Source organism: Xyrauchen texanus, chromosome 24 (assembly GCF_025860055.1).
Source record: "Xyrauchen texanus isolate HMW12.3.18 chromosome 24, RBS_HiC_50CHRs, whole genome shotgun sequence".
NCBI classification, from domain to species: Eukaryota; Metazoa; Chordata; class Actinopteri; order Cypriniformes; family Catostomidae; genus Xyrauchen; species Xyrauchen texanus.
This window is the reverse complement of record NC_068299.1, coordinates 10,506,208-10,526,804: the sequence shown is the minus strand read 5'-3', so window position 1 is coordinate 10,526,804 and position 20,597 is coordinate 10,506,208. Positions and strand designations below refer to the sequence as shown.

General features: G+C 39.3%; 2 protein-coding genes across 2 annotated transcripts; both read right to left on the bottom strand.

Moving 5' to 3' along the window:
• Nucleotides 1-6,047: 6,047 nt before the first annotated feature.
• Nucleotides 6,048-11,624, bottom strand: LOC127618131 (synaptojanin-2-binding protein-like). The gene is made up of 4 exons (XM_052090417.1): nt 11,464-11,624; nt 10,854-10,990; nt 7,698-7,793; nt 6,048-7,559 (listed from the first exon to the last, which is right to left on the bottom strand). Exons 1-4 carry the CDS (start codon nt 11,525-11,527, stop codon nt 7,398-7,400), a joined length of 459 nt encoding a protein of 152 aa, XP_051946377.1. The 5' UTR covers nt 11,528-11,624; the 3' UTR covers nt 6,048-7,397.
• Nucleotides 11,625-12,595: 971 nt separating this feature from the next.
• lgals3a (lectin, galactoside binding soluble 3a) lies at nt 12,596-19,678 on the bottom strand. The gene is made up of 6 exons (XM_052090408.1): nt 19,532-19,678; nt 19,245-19,262; nt 18,408-19,079; nt 16,445-16,533; nt 16,210-16,366; nt 12,596-13,695 (listed from the first exon to the last, which is right to left on the bottom strand). The coding sequence occupies exons 2-6, from the start codon at nt 19,257-19,259 to the stop codon at nt 13,540-13,542; spliced, it is 1,089 nt and encodes a 362-aa protein (XP_051946368.1). The 5' UTR covers nt 19,260-19,262; nt 19,532-19,678; the 3' UTR covers nt 12,596-13,539.
• Nucleotides 19,679-20,597: the final 919 nt, after the last annotated feature.

Genomic DNA, 20,597 nt, shown 5'->3' with positions numbered 1-20,597 from the left:
AAAGGAAGCGGCAGAATGCCAGAACCATAACAAAACAATAGTTTCTGCTCAGAAATGGGGGAAAAGCATGCTATTTTCTAAATATAGGGTGACCATATTCTGGTTAACACAGACATGGTTGTCTGGGTGATGCATGTGTGTCATCAGGGTAAGGGGTGAGGGAAACTGAGACAGAAACAGAGTTGTTTACAAAATGGGAATAATCAATATTATTAATAATTAACGTATTAATATGGACAACTATGGTCATGCAATTTAACAATGTTGTTAACAGAATGTTGGAACGATAATGACGCAATCTATATAACCTTGTGGAAATACTGTGATTAACAGCAATTAAAAAAAATACAAATAAAAAATAAACGTATAAGGCTGAGCGAGGACGTCTTTTGAGTGAAGACTCGGATCTGAATAGTTTTTGAAACGGTGTAATTAAACTAAGTCCAGCGATTTGCTCAAATAAATCGGCCTTCCCGTCAAGTAGTGACACTGACAGCGCCTCCTACAGCATGGGAGAAACAACACATTTGGGCCCTAGACTAACGCCCGTTTCACACATACTCCGTATGCAGTGCGTGTGCGGTACGTATACGGTACAGGAGCTGTTGCGTTTGCAGTGCACTACTGATCCGCAGTTTCTGTCTGCCACAAAATCAAAAATGTGTAAGGAATTTTGATTTTAAACCCAAACGTTAAATTTGAGATTGTTTAAGGCATTGAAACAATATGAAAATTCATTTTAATCATTGTGATTCTTTGTTTTACATGTAGTTCGAGTTGAAGAAAAGCTATCGCGCTATATCTGTTGCTAAGAAGGAGAAGAATGAATCGCATTTGCGTTCACTCTGTCTTTTTTTAGGGTAAAAAATCATATAGGGTGGCATTTTGCAACTTTTGGGACTATAATCATTCTTTTTTGTTTTTCTTGACCCTGTAATTTAGTAACTGTAGAACACATTAACTGAAATTATGCGTATATGATGAAATGATTACAGTTTCTTGTCAATCTATGTCTATTTTAATGTGAACAATGCGCTGCCACTTTAATTCAGTGCGGTGCAGCACAGCAAAAATAGACTCGGTGCGGAAACGATCACTGCACTGCTGTATACGCACCGCAACTGGAACGGATCGACGGACTGCATCCGCGTGCAGTGTAAAAGCTCTAACCTGTTAATATGGGTATGGGAAAAAATACGCACCGCATAGCCTACGCACTGCAAACGGAGTATGTGTGAAACGGGCGTAACGCTGCTTGCAAGGTTAGGTGTGCTTCAAATTTAGGTTTGTTTGTGTTAGCAGCCCAGACCATTCACTAAACTACGACCACCCAGATAAATAAGTGTATCCCAAAGTCTTTGTCTTAACATATGACTTTTGTTACATGCTAAATTAGACCAGCGAGTAAAGACGCTGACTACCACCCCTGGAGTCGCAAATTCAAATCCAGTGTGTGCTGAGTGACTCCAGCCAGGTCTCCTAAGTAACCAGATTGGAACGGTTGCTAGGCAGGGGAGAATCACATGGGGTAACCTCCTCATGGTCGCTATAATATGGTTGTCGCTCTCGATGGGGCACGTTGTGAGATGAATGCCGCGGAGAATAGCGTTCAATAACTAAAAGATTCTTTGGGCTTACCCAGGCCCGGATTAAGAATTCAGAGGCCCCTGGGCACAATGTCTTGTAGGGCCCCCCACCCCACCCACACAATCAAGCTTTTGAATTTTTGGATACTATTTGCTGGTAACACCTATAGCGAGCAACTAGCTGGCATATGCAAGCACATAGTGCCTCACCTTTACCAATCCAGTTATATGAATCAAATTCTTCCATAATTAACACACAAACACGTACACACACCCATTAATGTAGCTTTCCTGTCTGTCTCTCTCTTCCTCTCCTGTCCTCTACTCCTCGGCTCTACAGGGGCTGCCGCTCTTTGTCTCTCTCCCCTCTCCTCTTCCTGTGATGAAAAGGATGCAAACAGTATATGTCATCTTAACTCAACTTTTTACTCTTCTTTATACTCTCTTCTTTATACTAAAAAATTCTGCACTTATGTATTTAGCACTTTATTATTCATGGTCCCTAATGGCACTTTGTTTGATGATTGAATGATAGTGAAATGGTAGTAGACACATTACAAGATGCTGTAAGTATTATGGTATAATATTGGTTGCTTACATTACAAATTACAATTGCTGGTGTATGACCTGTCCAACTATTGACAAATGTACTACATGTAAGTCGCTTTGGATAAAAGCATCTGCCAAATGCCCTAAATGTAAATGTAAATCAAATGTAAAATAAAGCAGCTTGTTTTTGTTTTTTTTTGATAATATTTCATGTAAGTTGTTCTCTCTCTCTCTCTCTCTCTCTCTCTCTCTCTCTCTCACACACACACACAATACCTCCTCCTCTCCTCAGGGTCTGTCTGTCTGTCTCATGCTCTCCTCCTCTCCTCAGGGGCTGTCTGTCTATCTGTCTGTCTATCTTAATAATACTAATTTAATAGATCAGATGCACGCACAATTATCCGTGAACTTGATAAATGTTGCAGATATGTTCTTCTAGGATAGCCTGTGCCTACTATCCACAAACAAATTGCTTTCAACTTATGTGTGCAAAATTCAGAATTCAACGAATGTGCAGCAATTTCTACAAATAGAGACATTTTTGTGAATAAAATGTTGTATTTTGTGTTAGTGATCATAATTTGCGCATGCAACAAAGAGGATGTAGCAGGTGACGCGTGCATTTATTGACGTCTTTTCTGAGTCGATCTCATTTGAGTGTATTCGGCAATGCTTATAACGTGTAATTAAACACGTTGAGTTTATATTCTGGGCTCATCAGATTTTTTTTACATTGTATTATTAGTATGATTTTTACTGTCTGTTAATAACACTGTCCGTCTCTTTATATTAAGGTTTGTATTAATTTCGATATGCCAGAGGGCAGAATAAGACAGGGAATTAAAGAATGCATTGTAGTTATGTTGACCTACTGTTTTCATAACACTGGATATTCTGCTAATTCATACTTTTCTAAAACGTTGCATAATGACAATTAACTTATTTAGCAATTACACTAGTGCTAGTTTTGTTGCCAGTGTTGCTCAAATGCACGCGTACGTGTCACCACCAGCAGTAAGTACCTGCATGTGTTGGGAAAAGGGAGAAGAGCGAGTTCGGCAAAAGGCGGATTCGAACTCTGGCCGAACGCGTCAAAAGCTACTATCATGCACCTCACGCCTTAACGCTACAGTAGTTATTTTGTGTCGAGCGTCTTTTTGCTAAAAAGACAGGCACCGGGCCGGCACGTAGTGCAATACGCTCCGTTTTCGGAAATGAAAAAAAAAAAAAAAAAATCTTCCCCTCGCTTGGGCCCCAAGTGCGCATGGGCCCCTGGGCCCGTGCCCATAATGCCCATTGGGTAATCCGGGCCTGGGCTTACCATGTCATGAACATTAAGAATAACGGGTTAATTTGCATTTCTGAAATCCTGAGAAATAAGTCCGCGCGCAATCCTTTTATTGCTCTCGTGACAGTTGCCCCCTCGCGCACCCAAGAATCAGATGCGCTCAATGGGAATTTCGGGTCCAAAAAAACAACAACAACGAAAAATACTGTAAACTAGAGCTGAGCGCTAGATCAACAGCCGAAAGACCAAACACAATTAAAACATATCTTTGTTTCGCGCGCGCGCTTTCACTCACAGTTAGCGTCCGTTCACACCAAACGCGTTTTTGCCTGCGTCTGATCTGTTTTGCCATTGTTTTCCTGTGTAAACACGCTAGATGAACGTCTATACATACTGCACCGCGTCTCGCTGTTTCTTTAGTGTCTCACGGAGGACTGGCACTTTTTAGACACTGTGTCAAGTTAATAAGAGCTTCAGGTTTCAAAAATGCATGTCGAGAACCCTGTGTTCTGTATCAGTCGTTGAAATGTGTCTAGATTGTTGTTTTTTTAGCGCTGGTGTCACAAATATTTAACGTTCTGATCAAGTTCAGGTTGCAAAGAGGGGACTGTTACAATTATTCCAGATTGTTCTGGAACAAGCGAATTTCAGCGCTTGATAAACAGCAATGTGTTTTCTTCCCCTTCTGCCCTAGTGTGCTGAGGGGCCTTGTTGCCTAGGTTTATTGTCTGTTACGAATATTGCATACGATGCTTACGTAAAATACAACCTCAGCATCAGAATATAAACTCCAGGTGAAAGTAAAGTAAATAAGACAGGAATATATTACTATAGTATACAGCAAATCCTCAAAGATAAAATACTGTATCATATTATAATGACAAACTGGACCACAATAAATAATTGTTGGGTTATAATATTAATAAATAACCCCTGATTTCCAAAATGTTACTGGGGGAAGTAGTAGGCCTTGCACACCCTGTTCTAAAAAACTTTTTGTATACATTTATGTAGGTAAATATTGCTTTTTTTTATTACTGTATTGTGGAAAAACATGCATTAATTATCTTTAACAAGATTTTTATTTAATTAAACATGAATGTAACTTGACTACAACGGTTGATGGGATGAATTTAATATTATAATTTAAAATAAATTTTATGTAATTTATTAAGAAAACATTTTCAAAATGAGTCCCCAGCTTAGTCGGTTGCTTGGGGCCTCAGAAATCGTAAACCCACCCCTGGGTCATATAACACAATAGCAGGGCATGTTGTCACCCAATATGGGGTAAGTTGTCACAATGGGATCTGCCATTAACCCGTGTGCTTTGTTTATATTGGGCTACCACTTTTCTCACCCAAACCTGTTATATCACTTCTGAAAATATGAATTACTTTTATGATGCCTTTGTGTGCTTTTTGGAACACCTTAAGTGCATTCAACCACTGCTGTCTTTAAATTTATTGATTTTTTTTATGAAGAATAACACACACACACACACACACACACACACACACACACACACACACACACACACACAGAGTGAGAGAGAGCACGCAAGGCATTTCCATATCTCTTTCCATATCCCAAGGTAGGCTGCATAAAAAAATACAATAAAAAAAAGGCCATGTGTGGCGTGGTTGGATATTAGCATGAAATATTTTAACAAGCGTATTGAGCAAACATATTAATTGCACTCACATAGTGTCAGAATTACAGTAATATCGAGATGACAACATGTAAATGCATTGTTATTGAATGATAATATTTAATCACTATATATTAATTCAACTCTGTATACTCAAAAAATATTTAAGAACAAAAAACACACCAAGTAACAATGGCTATAGTAAAATGTAATAAAATATGATAATAGAATATCATTCTGATATTATGTACCACAATATAATAAAAAAGCTTTCTTAAAATTAAAAATTTCTATAATGCAACTGAGTTAGAAGACTTTTTTTTTTATATGTAAAACTTGTACATATGGTTCATAGTAGCATTGTATGGACTGAAAAAAAGATGAGTTTATGGGGCTGAAAAGGACTAATATCAGCCCTACATTGGCAGTCCCAATCACACATGCATATCTTGGAGTAATTAAAAATGAATAAGAGTCAATGGAAACATATAACAAGTAAATATTCAATTGTAGAGCTCTGTAATTGGGATTTTGACTAGTACAAATGCAACTGTAGTGCTCTCTATTTGAAATTCTTACTAGTAAAATGGTAAATGGTCTGCACTTATATAGCGCTTATATTTTAACCTTAGCGGTTACCAAAGCGCTTTGCACTGTGTCCCAATCGCCCATTCACACGCACACCAATGGTGGCAGAGCTGCCATGCAAGGCGCTAGCCTGCCATTGGGAGCAACTTGGGGTTCAGTGTCTTGCCCAAGGACACTTCGGCATGTGGAGTCATGTGGGCCGGGAATCGAACCCTGCGATTGGCAGCCAGCCCGCTCTACCACCTGAGCCACAAAATGAAATGAATAGAGCTATATACAGTAATTGGAATTCTAACTAGTAACATTTTTATTATGGAGCTCTGTAATTGGAATTTTTAATATTAAAAATGAAATTATGATGCTTAACAGTGGGAACATAAAAGACCCCGCTCTTCCTTCCTTCCCCAAAATGTTGGAATGACGACTTTTTATTTAGAACGTCAAAACCAAAGCCAATTTTGCAAAACAAAAGAATCACCTTATATCCATAAAGCTTTCAGCATATACATATATATACACACATTACTGTTAGTCACTCTTAACACTTTTGCAGAACATAGATCTTAAACACACTGGAAATTACAACTACATCAGTAATTTGATTTGATAAAGGAAAAGGCCCATGTACTCGATTTTGCTTCAAAGTCAAGATAAACTCAAATGTGTTTTTTTTCCCCTCAAATTATTTATTCAATGCATGATGTGAATCTAACATTATTTTAATTGTGAAGTGCGAATGACAAGCATTTCATGAATAAAGGCTTTACTATCGGATTCGTCCACAAAGACCTGCAGAATGCCCATCAGGACAACATAAACACACACTTGTCAGTTACAGAACACATAATTATAGTAAGAAAAAGTGCCGAGCTCAAGACCCGAACATTGCACAAGTACCTGCAAACAGGGGCAGCACTGAAACCAGCAGCTCAACCTGGCATGGCACTACATTTTTCATAGGTGCAGATTAAAGCTCCAAAACTTTAGTGTAAGTCATAAGCCATATACAACATCAACAATAAATCACATATCCATTTTGATTGTGAACAAGTGCCATCTTTAGTTTTTCCCTGAGGGAGGTACATTAAAGACAGAGCATATACAGGCCAAGCACTAATGCCAAATAAACAAATCGAAAATCTCCACCTCCCACAGCATGTGTGTCTGAACATGGATAAGAAATAAACTAGCAGGAGGAGAAAAAGAAAAAAAAGACAACCCATATCATGCACACCTTGAAACATACTCTTGCACAAGCAGGAACCTGAGAAGAGCTCAGATAATTTAATAGTTCACCTAAGGCTCATTCCAGTCCTCCAGAGAGGAACAAGATGAGAAAAATCACTCTGTGGGCCTGTTTCCTGCCCAGAGAAACAGCTCCACCACGGTCCTGCCTGTGGTCCTTCTGTTCAATTCAGATTATGGCGATTTCTTCTGCCACTGTTATCCCATCACCGTGCTCATCCCTGTTCCCTCAAAACAATGATCTCACTCCTCCATGCAATGTCATCAGGCTGATACAGCATGCTGGGAATTCTGGTTAATTGCCAAAATCACAGAATTAAATACAAATGTACAGCTATGTCATTCTAACAATTGTATTAACAATTAAAGAAAATCTGTTTTCTTTCTGCTTCCATTAACTGGGTTTCCATTTTCCCTCTCGGTTAATGTTTGGGCCCTTAGCAGAATCAGTTCAAACCAAGCTTTAGTCTGTAAAATGTGATTATGTGAGTTAACAAGGTCCCCGAGGACGCAACTGAATGCGTTTGTAAATGATGAAACCTGCTGCTGCTACTGCCAGAGTGAATACTGTAAACAAGGTCCATGTGCCAAGAGCAGGTGAAGATTCTCCATCACCGCGAGAGCTTGCGGGGCCATTTTGCGGGAGCGAAGACTGCAAACATAAACATGTCAGTGGATGTAATAAATTAATTGGGTTAATCTAAATAATTAGAATTACATTGGTTTAGCTGTCACAGTACAAGGCATTCTTTACATTGTGATGGTGATCAAATATGTCTACACCACTTACTCGCTGCTGCACACTGAGCTGCACGTCCTCTCCTGCAGACCGAAACAGTTCCACTGCTGCACTGTGAGACAGATTCTCCAACTTTTGACCATTTATCTAAAAAACAATAACCACATTTATATCAAATAGTTAATGAAAAATAACACTTTCCCTGACATTTTGAAATTAGAGTTTGAAGTACTATGAAAACACAATGTATCTTTTGGATTTTCAAAAATGGATCTGCCTCCACAATCCAAAAAGGCCATATATTGAAAATAAACTGCAAACACTCTCATTATGAATCCTTCTGTGATTTCACAACAGTTAATACATGAACAAAATGACTCCAATCACAGTGAAGAAATAAAGGCGTGGTCACATTTACCTTGGCACAGCGAAATTCCATGGACTCAATGGGAATTAGCGCAATCGTGAATTTCATGCAATGGATTCTGGTGGCGAATAATTTCCCCAGTTCAATTTGCTGCACTTTGACAGGAAACAAATTGGCGAGTTTCTTTTAAACCTCACTCTCATGGAGTATAAACTGCAGCATTAAAGAGAGGCTGGTTGACCATTCATTTTTGCTGGTTTCACACACGCTCAACATTCACCCACACCCTCATCGCCGGTGGAATTTCGCAGTGCAAAGGTAAACGGGACTGCGCCTTAAGTAATTCCAATACAGTGCATTCAGAAAATATTCAGACCCCTTCATTTTTTTCACATTTTATGTTGCAGCCTTATGCTAAAATGCTTTAAATTAGTTTTTTCACACAAATCTGCACTCCATACCCCATAATGACCAAGCAAAAAACAGATTTTTTTATAACTTTGCAAATGTATTAAAAAGAAAATACTGAAATACCACATTGACATAAGTATTCAGACCCTTTGCTATGACACTTGGAATTCAGCTCAGGTGCATCCCAAATCTCTGGATCATCTTTGAGATGTTTCTACACTTTGATTGGGGCGGCTGTGGCTCAGGTGGTAGACCAGGTCCACCAATCGCTGGGTTGGCGGTTCGATTCCCGGCCCACAGGACTCCACATGCCGAAGTGTCCTTGGGCAAGACACTGAAGCCTTGCATGGCAGCTCTGCCGTCATTGTTGTGTGAATGGGTGAATGAGATGCAGTGTAAAGCGTTTTGAATACCGCTATGGTTAAAAAGAATTTACATTTAATTGGAGTCCACCTGTAGCAAATTTAATTGATTGGACTCACCTGTCTATATAAGATCTCACAGCTGAATATGCATATCAGCAAAAACCAAGCCATGAGGTCAAAGGAATTGCCTTCAGAGCTCAAAGACATGATTGTGTCGAGGCACAGAAAATGGCTTCATTGAAGGTTCCTAAGAGCACAGTGGCCTCCATAATTCTTAAATGGAAGAAATTTGGAACAACCAGGACAGGTCTGATGAAACAAAGATTGAACTGTTTGGCCTCAATTCCAAGCGTCATGTCTGGAGGAAACCAGACACCGCTCATCACCAACGGTGAAGAATGGTGGTGAAAGCATCGTGTTTTTCAGCGGCAGGGACTTGGGACTGGTCAGGGTTAAAAGAAACCTGAATGCAGCAAAATACAGAGATTTCCTTAATGAAAATATGGTCCAGAGCGCTCAGGACCTCAGACTGGGTCGAAGGTTCACCTTCAAACAGGACAATGACACAAAGCACACAGCCTAAACAATGCAAGAGTGGCTTAGGGACAACTCTGTAAATGTCCTTGAGTGGCCCAGCCAAAGCCCAAACTTGAACCTAATCAAACATCTCTGGAGAGGCCTGAAAATGGCTGTCCATCGACGGTCCCCATCCAACCTGACTGAGCTTGAAGCGGAGGATCTGCAGAGAAGAATGGCAGAAAATCCCCAAATCCAGGTGTGGAAAGCATGTTACATCATAACCAAAAAAGACTTGAGGCTGTAATCGCTGCCAAAGGTGCTTCAACTAAGTTAAAGGTTTGAATACTTCTGTTTTTCTTTTTAATAAATTTGTCATTATGGGGTATGGAGTGTAGAGTGATGTGATTTTTTTTAAAGCATTTTAGCTTCAATATAACAAAATGTGAAAAAAATAAGGGGTCTGAAAACATGATGAATGCACTGTAGGTTCTATTCCTAAACACCAGAAGAAGACTATTATTCCAGTTGGCTTAACAATAAAAGAAAGATTTGGGGAAGGTTGCCAAATGTTGTGCTTATCCTAGCTGTGTGTCACACCTGCCACTCTGCATAGCCTTCTAAAAGATCCCAACATTAATATAGGGCTGCACGATTATGACAAAATTTTTTTGATTAGTTCCCTTGATGTTGTATTTGTGAAATAGAATTTACATTAAAATTAATATTTTTTTTCTGTGGAATCTGCATGTCATATTGTTTATGTAGACAACACATCCAAAACAAGATGTCTGAATTACTTTATGGCTATTTTATATATTATTTATTATTCGTAAATCAAGATAAAAACGGTTACTCACATTTTTACAAAAGTATTCACAGAAATCGAGCAATGGGCATGTCTGTGATTGGTTTGACACTTTTCACAATTAGTAAAGTGTGGCTGATCTTGATAATTTATTCACAAATTTCAATAATTAGGTATGTGTGGTTGAAATCCATTTTTTAAAAAGGTTCCTGGTCTTTTCAATGTGATCTTAACCGTTTGTGTGGCACATATCGGTACAGATTTTTGTGAACACTCATTTCAGATATGAAGGGGCATTTACAAAGAACCAAATGGGTGTTTTGGTTCTGTACCTTAAGATTTTAAGGAAAATGGTAATGTGTAACAAAACTATGTTTTAGCTCAGGAAACTTGCTTAATTATTTAAAAAAAAAGATGAAAAAGAAAAAAAAAAAATGTATGAAGTCTTCAAAACCCCTTCTGAATAAACCAACAAAAAGTTTCTCTTCTGTTCAGGTACCTCAACCACATACTGTAAAAATCAATTTACCAAAGAACTGAAAAGCTGAATGGGGTCATCTACCGGAGTAGTCAGCACTGATTTACAGTAAACTATGCTCATCATCATTCATTTACAGTTGTGGTGTTGTACAGTGAAGTGGAAGTATTGATTCACAATTAACCACAAAGATCAAACTAAAGTAAATAAGCATTAGTAAAGTGGAACTTTAACTATGTACAGTATAGTACTGTGGTTTTACCGCAAGAATTTTGTCTCCCTCCTGCAGACGTCCGTCCTGTGCAGCTGCTCCTTTTTCTTTGATTTTTGCCACATAGATTCCGCCGTCATTCATTATATACTGTTGGTCCACTCCACCCACTATATTAAACCCCAGACCTGGCATAGACAGAGAGGATATTACACACACTGCTAACACTAATTACATGATTAAACTGATCTCTGATTTCCCACATGGGAACGAAGCTGTTTCAGAGCATCCCAGGTCTCTCTCTCTCTCACTCACTCACACACTATATAACAGCTTGACTGTCATCTCTCAGAATCTGAACAAAATGGACCGGGTATGTAGAGTATTTAGAGTTATGTCTCAACTTTAAATGCGAGTATTGATTTGTTTACGTGTCGGTTCATAATGCTGGTTGTGATACGGGAGGAACTTTCACTTTTACAACACACACGTTTCAAAATGTACCTGATCTGTTCCTGCAAAACCCAATCAGGACCAAAGCTTCCATTATTTTAGCTTTGATTACGGAAATGGGCCGAACCAGCAGCAGCAAACCGCATGGATGAACTCTGTTTTAACAACTCCCTAGAGTGCAGAACTCAAGAAAAAGACACAAACTTACCAGCAGGGCCTCTTTTGAGCTTAATATCAAGATCCGTCGGCGCACTATGCGCGGATCCGTTCATGATGGTCGTATTTCAAAGTTTCACTTTTAATCCAAATGAGCGCAATCGTCCTGAAGAGTGTGGCTCTTCGACTGCTTCCTCTAATGTTTCCAGGACACGCGCGCAGCCGGCACCGCCCCCTAGCGCACAGCACCGGAACACGCACAGCAACTTGCGTATAGATTAATTGAAAAGTTTTAAAGGGATAGTTCACCCAAAGATAAAAATCTCACATCATTAACTCAACCTCATGACATCTTAGATGAGTATGACTTTTTTCTTCTGCAAAACACAAATGAAGATCTTTAGAAGAATATTTCAGCTCTGTAGGTCCATACAAAGCAAGTAAATGGTGACCAAAACTTTTAAGTTCCAAAAAGCACAAAGGAAATTGCACAAAGGACTCCAGTGGTTTAATCCACATCTTCAGAAGAGATCTTGCCATTGCAGTCTTAAGGTAAAATCTTGATTTCAAGCTTGATTACACTTCCTATTTCCTTACGGATGCACAGAGCATTAGATGGCTCTAGGGAGTGTTATCGAGCTTGAAATCATGATCGCCACCATTCGGTCACCATTCACTTGCATTGTAAGTATGCATCTTTGTATTTCTATGTGTCCAGCAGAAGATAGAAAGCATACACATCTGGGATGGCCTGAGGGCGAGACAATTATGAGATAATTGTCATCATTTGGGGAGCTATTCCTTTAAAAAAAAAAAAATTTGTATGTCTTCCTTTTGCTTGAATGACAACAGGAACTGGAGCTGCCAAGCTGTTGATACATGTTATTCCAGCGTGGTTTGAGAATGTTCCAAAGAGCATCTTGTGTGCTTGAATGGAAGCTGGCCTGAACATGGTCAATGTCACATTTTTGCTTATTTGATTAGTAACCTAAAATAGTGCAGAATTTGAAATATTTCAAATTTATTTTAATGTCATATCATTTTTATTTTTTTTCTTTCAAAATCCTAAACCTTTCTTTCCAAACATTTGCAAAGTATGCATATTGACATGCAGTCCAAGTATTTAAATTGGAATTGTACAAAACTGACCAGCACATTTCCACAAGGGTAATACAGCATTTATTCTGATACCATTATTGGCTTCTGTTTTCTCCATTATCACCATGATTGTATTTATAAACTGCATTCAAACATTTATTCCTAATAAATAAATATTTCTGCCATTTAGACCTGATCTGATTCAGCACAGTGTCATAGATCTGTTCTTTCCTGAACGTGTTTATGACACCATTTTATAATCTTGTTAGTGTACCAGTGTAAAGGTAAACTCAAATATGAAAATTGTGTTGACATTTACTCACCCTCATGTTGCTCCAAACCTGTATGATGTTCTTTCTTCTGTGGAACACAAAAAGAAGGGATGTTAGCCTCAGTCACCATTCACTTTCATTGCATCCCTTTTCCATACAATGAAAATAAATGGTGACTAAGGCTAACATTCTGCTAAACTATTCTGCTATTTTGTGTTCCACAGAAGAAATAAAGTCATACGGATTTAAAACAACATTATGGTGTGTAAATGATGACAGAAATTTCTACTATTTAGATCTTGTACGCAAAGCAGGAGTTGTTGGAACAAAATAAGTAAAATTAGTCATGTTAGTCATGCAAAACGGTAACTACTGCTTAATGCATTTTAATGGGAAAAAAAAAAGTCATGCCAAAGCTGAAATGTTTAAGACATAACAGCGATATTAGGTTCCGGATGACCTCTCAAAGGGGTCAAACTCTTTCAGACTTCCGCAGTTACACGGGATGCAATTTGTTTTGCTCAAGTGACAATCATATCTTTTACTGAAAGCAACTATCTTTTCATCTGCACTAAAGAGACAGGTGGGAAAGACATCTGCAGTGTGTGTGTGTAGGTTGTGTGTGAAAGGGAGTGGTAAAGCAGTCATATTAACTTTCAGAAAGGTCTATGTTTGTCCTTCCCCCTTTCTGGGAGATGCCTACATGCCTTAATGTGTCTCCCCCATATTGTCAAATCGCTCCTATGCCCCTGTGTGTGTTAGATCATGCTAGGGGCCGCGCTGAACAGACTGACATCTCCCTCTATGTGCAGACAAGTGACATCCTCCATTCCGCCTGTTCTGTGCTCATACTCCAGCAGATGTATGCCGTCCACGGCCACCTTAAACCCGTCAGTCTCCACCAGTATCTTCAGCTGAACACACAAATGCACACATTACAAATAGTAATTTCTAGTTGTATAGTGCTTTAACAATACACATCGTTTCAAAGCATCTTTACAGAAAATCCTACTGTAATGCATTTTGTGTATTACAGGATTTTTTTTTTCGAATAGTCCATCCTTTTCTTTAAAAAAAGCAAAAAACAAAGTTCCAGTGAGGCACTTACAATAAAAGTGAATGGGACCAATTGTTTGGAGGGTTTGAAGGCAGTAATGTGAAGCTTGTAATTTTATAAAAGCACTTACATTAATTCTTCTGTGAAAACTTGTGTATTATTTAAGTTGTTTAAATCATAATTTACAGTCAATGTAGAGTTTTAGGGTTTGTTGACATATCGTCATGGCAACAAAGTTGTAAAATTGGCTAAAACTTTACACAGAAAAGGTTAGAAAGCAATTTTATCAGACTAAAATCATGTTAATGTGCATATTGTTTATGTCTCTTGGCTATACTATTGAAAAATAAAAAAAAAGTAATTTCTTTAATTATTTTAAAAGTCAAAATATTTTCAAATAGACAAAAACGTTCCAGCTTAATTTGCAGAGACAAATATATGCCATTCGTAGGTAGTTTCCCCAACTGGTGTAAACCATAGGTGTCATTTACGTGTGGGACGGGTGGGTCATGTCCCAACATTTTTTGCCTTAGCCAATTTTGTCCCCATCACTTTTTGAAAAAAGCTTTCATCAGTTAAGTGTCTAATGCAGAAGAAACATCTTCAGTTCTTCAGCAGGAGTTTCTATTTCGTTCCTTTGTGTTATAAGTTGTGATCCAGCACTGGAGTTTGTCATTTGAATGTTATGGTGAGTGCTGGTTGCGACTGTTATCAGAGGGTTTGAGTGACAGCGGGCAGCACTGTTCTCTCATGCACAGCAGCTCACGCTCCTTTCCAGTTAAATTGTAAAGCAAAATGCAAACAAATGTGTTCTCCGCTTATAATATACATCCAATGACATGCAAATGCAATCTTCGCTACTAAATTAATTAATGGTGGGGGCATGGGTAGCTCAGCGAGTATTGACGCTGACTACCACCCCTGGAATCACAAGTTCGAATCCAGGGCGTGCTGAGTGATTCCAGCCAGGACTCCTAATCAACCAAATTGGACCAGTTGCTAGGGAGGGTAGAGTAACATGGGGTAACCTCCTCGTGGTCGCTATAATGTGGTTCTTGCTCTCAGTGGGGCGTGTGGTGTGTTGTGAGTGGATGCTGCTGAGAATAGAGTGGGGCCTCCACACACGCCATGTCTCCGTGGAAACGTGCTAAACAATCCACGTGATAAGATGCGTGGATTGACGGTCTCAGACCCAGAGGCAACTGAGATTCGTCCTCTGCCACCTGGATTGAGGTGAGTCACTACGCCGCCACAAGAACTTAGAGCGCATTGGGAATTGGGCATTCCAAATTGGGGAGAAAATTAATTAAAAAAAAGTTACAATGAATGGATGAGAACCCAGAACTCCTTGTAAAAGAGGCAAAAACTTTACCATGAGAACAATCAGTCATTCTAACTAAAGTTTTACTGATCCATGTATTTATCCACTGACCAACAATATCCCAGTACTGGATCAAGTTATCAAATAATTATGTGAAACATTTATTGGAGCGCTTGATTTGGTTATCAAGGATGACTATTTATCAAAACAGTAAAAGATTTGTTAAGAATATCTGCACATAACCTAGTTGATTGTCAAGAGTTTCGCCACTTTGAACCCATTTGCACATGGTATTAAGATGCATTTTTGTTGATCCGATCACATGTGGTCAGCAATAAATACAGGACTAAACAGGGTATAAAAGGTTTTGTGATCAGATCACATACGAATGTTGTCAAAAATGCATGTGACCACATCACATTTGAAGTGTAAATGCGAATCTGTCCTGAATGCATCCCGGCAACAGCGAAGCGTCTCCCCTCACCTGTCAATCAACCGCTGTGCTAAAACAAGAATTAAAAATGTGCAAGTTCGAGTGGCTTTAAAAGGAAATAACCGTCCGATCGGTACATTTTAAAAAGCAGATACATACACAAACATGAGAACTTCACAGATCTTCTTCAGTGTGTCTGATATCAACATGCAGGGACACTGCAGCTCATGTTAATACAAGTAAACCACTAAAATAACGGACAATTCTGCTTGAAATGTTGCTTTTGTGCAATTTATTTGAGAAGCATGTGGGAGAAATAGTGCACCCTTTTTTTCCACTCTTTCTTTGTCTTTTCTGAATTTGTGCTTTTATTATCATACATTAACACACTGACATAGTGATTGATGTATGTCTTCATGAAACAGAGACCCTCCCTCCAAATCCGATCACAAGTGGTCACAGGAGATGCATTTAAGTGACCAGATATAAACAATGATAAGTCTCACCTGACCACATGTGATCGGATCACCCGAGACACATCTTAATACCAGGTGTAAATGGTGTCATTGTGACGTCACCTTTAATCTGACATGATTGAAGCAAATAAAATGTCGTACCTCAAATTGTCTGCCCTGCACAAAGGGAAAGCCCCCCCCTCTCTCCTCAGGACCCCAGCAGCCCCCAAGATCTGAGTTCCGTACAATGGAGTGCTCATGAAAACGAGGGTTGAAATGAAAAACCACGTCAGGCCCCCTCAGAAAATCTACCTGGAACCTGGAAAAAGTGAGACAAAGAAAGTAAGGGTTTGCTTTGTAGAAGCAATACAGTGTTGTTTGTCTGTGTGTGTGTTACCCGTTTCCTCCTGGTACTGGTTCACCCACAATCGTAATCAGAAGGCAAGGCATTATCCCTGCATGAAGCGGAAGATCATACGGCACTGGCTAGAACACAAAGACACAAATTAAAATTGCACAAACTATTTATTTAAATTCTTTACAAGGCATTGAGTTCTCTCTCTAGTCAAAAAAAAATACGACGCAGGAATCTATCGTATTGTTATAGTAAAATGACAAATATAACTGTACAATGCAAAGAAGAGACAAAAACATCTTTTGCAAACCCTCGGTGGATGCTTAACCAGTTTTTCAGTTACAGCTTATATAAATGTGAGAATACTGGGTTTGCAGAACTTAACTTAGATAGTTAAAGACACAAGTTGATTATTAATATCTGTTTGAATGTTATCTTGATTTAGGATCAGCCCTGTTACACTGAGATGTGACAGGTTTCATGTGCTATTAATAGATTTTCCAATGATGTCTCTGGGTTTCTTAAATTTCCCATCATAAAATTCCAGCTATGGCTTTTCCGATAGTGTGAAAATATCATGGAACCCTTCCTGGCATAAAACAGTCCCAAATGAGACAGCAGCATCAGACTAACAGAGACTGAAAGGACATTGCATAATGAACAAAATCTAATAATTAAAATGAGTATTTTTCGACTTGAACTAAACAAAAAATGAAAAAGTACTTTTAGAAGAACTGTGTAGTTAACTGAATTCATCTTGAAAGCCTGTGGAATTAACCTATTTTGCCAACATGTGTCATCACATTTAGGGACTCTGCCTTACCCTCTTTTTTTCTCACTCCAGTTAATGCCACGTCAGAGATCATGTGACAAACTGACTGAAAGAAATATAACTCATGACTTCCCTCAGTTTATAAACAACCTCGCTATGGCAACAGTGACAAATCACAAAAACTTGCACACTCATTATTTCCTTCAGTGAATAAATAGTTTTAAACAACACACAAATGTTATACTGTTCATGCACAAAATTGGGATAAAACCCCTCAGAATATTCAAATTCAAGAGCATTGATGAGAAGCCTATAAATGATGAATATATTCATGTAATTATTAAATCACTTATTTTTATTCATCAACATGCAATGCAAAATAAAATAATTTATTTTATATAATATATATATATATATATATATTCTCAAAGTAGGGTTGAGTTCTGTACATATGAGAATTCCCCTTATTGGCCCCTGACCCTCAATTAATACCATAAGTCACTTTTCTTTATGAGATTACAAATTGCTGCTCAGCATTAGCATAGAGTTGATATTAAAGGCAGCTTCTGTTAGACAGAAGATGACATACAATAAATGAAGCCCATTTAAAAACCTTTTAATTACAATAATATGGTTTTGATCTGTTTGTTTGTACAAACACAAAGTGCATTATTTAATCTCTTATTCAAGCAATGACATAATTAAAACATTTTGTTGTCAATAATATAAAAAGATAATCATTTTGTGTACTGTGCAGCAAATAAGTAGCTTAGCTACATTAAATATGTGCATTAGTTTGCACAGGTGATTTGTAAATCAGCATAAGCTATGTGCTTGAACTGAGCTCTGACTGGATGTTAACTGGGTTCTTTGTGATGGCTGCAGTGCTGTCCTCCTCCTGTGATTGGTTGAGCTGTTCATTGTGCTCAAAAATATGGAGGTCTATGTGGTGGCTGAAAAACAAAAAGAGGAACTTTGAGATCTGCATATGATGTGCATGAGTTTAAGATCTACAGTGGTGTAATCTGATCCAGTGGAATGAGCCCACAGAAGGAAACCCAGACCTGAAGAGCAAATCTGAAAACCCCAAAAGCTACCCCCATCTCATGAATACTCTGATAACACAAACTCCAGCAGATTAGAGGAGAGCCATCACACCACAGCAAGCCTATCACACACATGTACACATGCAAATCCCTTTATACACCCATTCAAACAGTTATCACTGCTCACCAGCATTCCACCTGGAGCAGCAGGCCCACCGTATGGTCCCATGGGCCCAGGACCGAAGCCTCCTGGCGGGCCGGGCTGAGGAGGAAAGCCCCCTCCAGGGGGACCCCAGGACCCTGGAGGTATTGGGGGAAACACACCTCCTCCATATCCTGGACCTCCATCTGGGGGAAAGGCAACAGGGCCACCTGGACCGTACATGCCAGGCCCAGCTGGTCCAGGTGGGTAAGGCACATTTGGGTACGGTCCCTGTGGAGCTCCAGGTGGGGAGGGGAACTGTCCAGGAACTGGGTATGGCATGGGCGCCCCACCTGGTGGGAACTGACCTGGCATGGGGGGGAACTGTCCTGGAGCTCCAGGGTTGGAGGGGAACTGTCCTGGTACACCCGGGCCTGGAGGGTATCCACCCGGGGCAGCTGGGGCTCCAGGAAACTGTCCCGGGGCTCCTAGGCCAGAAGGAAAGGGTCCAGGAGCAGACGGCCCAGTCTGAGGAAAGCCAGAAGGGGCTGATGGTTGGGCAGGGCCTCCTGAGGGTGGGAAACTTGGGCCACCAGGGGCCACACCAGGCCAGCCAGGATTAGTGGGGGGTGGGGCCCCGTTTCCAGGAGCTGATGGATTGGTGTGACTAGTTTTCGATGCTGCACCAGAAACATCATCCTGGATAGCGTCAGCAAGCTACAGAAAGAGGATGCAGTTGTACTAATTACAGTAAAAATAAAACACACACACACACCGAGTGTTTTATTAAGAGATCTGATTGTCAGAAAGACTTTCGGTCACATTTTATCTTTAAAAACTTATCTAGGGCAGTGAATTACTCCTAAAATAGTCACAACTTACCGAAAAGTCTGCCATGGCCTGTAGAAGAAAACACAGTAGCACTTAATAACACAGGCAATGCACACAAGTCAAATTCTGTCATTTAGTACATAACCGTGTAACGTCCATAAATTAAACGTATTCTAGCAAAGGGTTGGGTTAACTACTATAGTTTAAAGATGTTAAAATTAATCTGATTTAAAAATAAAATATTTAAACCACACATTTATGAATCTGTGTCAGGGCTAGATCGATACAGAAACAGCTAGCATTTCGAGTGAAGCTGATGTGAGCAGCCCTATGGGTACCTAGACTGGATGAAGGCCTGAGCTCCGGAGATTATGGCTTCTGAACGGGACCAGATCCTGTCGCCCGAACTGATCCAAAAGTCCGATTTACTAAACTCTAAACAGGAAATGAGGTGAATTCTGAAACATGAAGCGTTTTCCACGGCTTGTTGAAAACATTGTGAGCACCAAATCATATGGATAAAACAAAAAACGTTGTAGTTAAGCGCAACGGACTATCCGCTGTGTTTATAGATCTGAGATATGTTATGAACGCGCACTCCCAGTGAGGGATGGGCCCGAGTCTGTACTCATGCGCAAGGATTACTGTGACGGGGTGGGCGTTTCCAGAGACCTTCTATCAAAAGACCCTATATGGTTCGCATAATACTATAAGTACTATAAGTATTAGTGTAAAAGTAATATATATACGACACCATACTACATGTAACGTTGCTCTTAACTCTCTTTGCCATCATATGGCTACAAAGTTGTAAATTTGGATGTAGGCCTAACTTCTCACAGAAACGTTAAGCGATTTTATAACACTAAAATCATGTGAACACGCATATTGTCTTGTGGATATAGTTATGAGATAGTGATTATTTTCAAATTTGGGTCCCGTTCACTTTCACACAGATCACTACATTTTGAACTGTGGCCTTCTGGCAGGCGCTACAGAGCACTGAGCACCAAAACAGTCAGGCACAAAAACTGTTTTTTTCACTCAGGCTATCCATCTCTTGAACACTTAAAACTGCCCCATTGAGCAATGATGTGCAATACACAGCTTAATCTATTTATATTTATCCAACATTCCACATCTCTTCTGCCATATAACACTGTATAACAGATTTGTATTTGTATATTGTACATTGTACATATATATATATTAGTCTTATTGTGTAGTTCTATAAATACTTATATTTTCTATTCACTTTTTATTTGTATTATATATTTTTTATTATTATCTCTGTCTTGTTGTTGTATTGTTTGTGCAATGTAAGCTTCTGTCACCAAGACAAATTCCTTGTATGTACAAGCATACTTGGCAATAAAGCTCATTCTGATTTTGATTGTAAGTGTT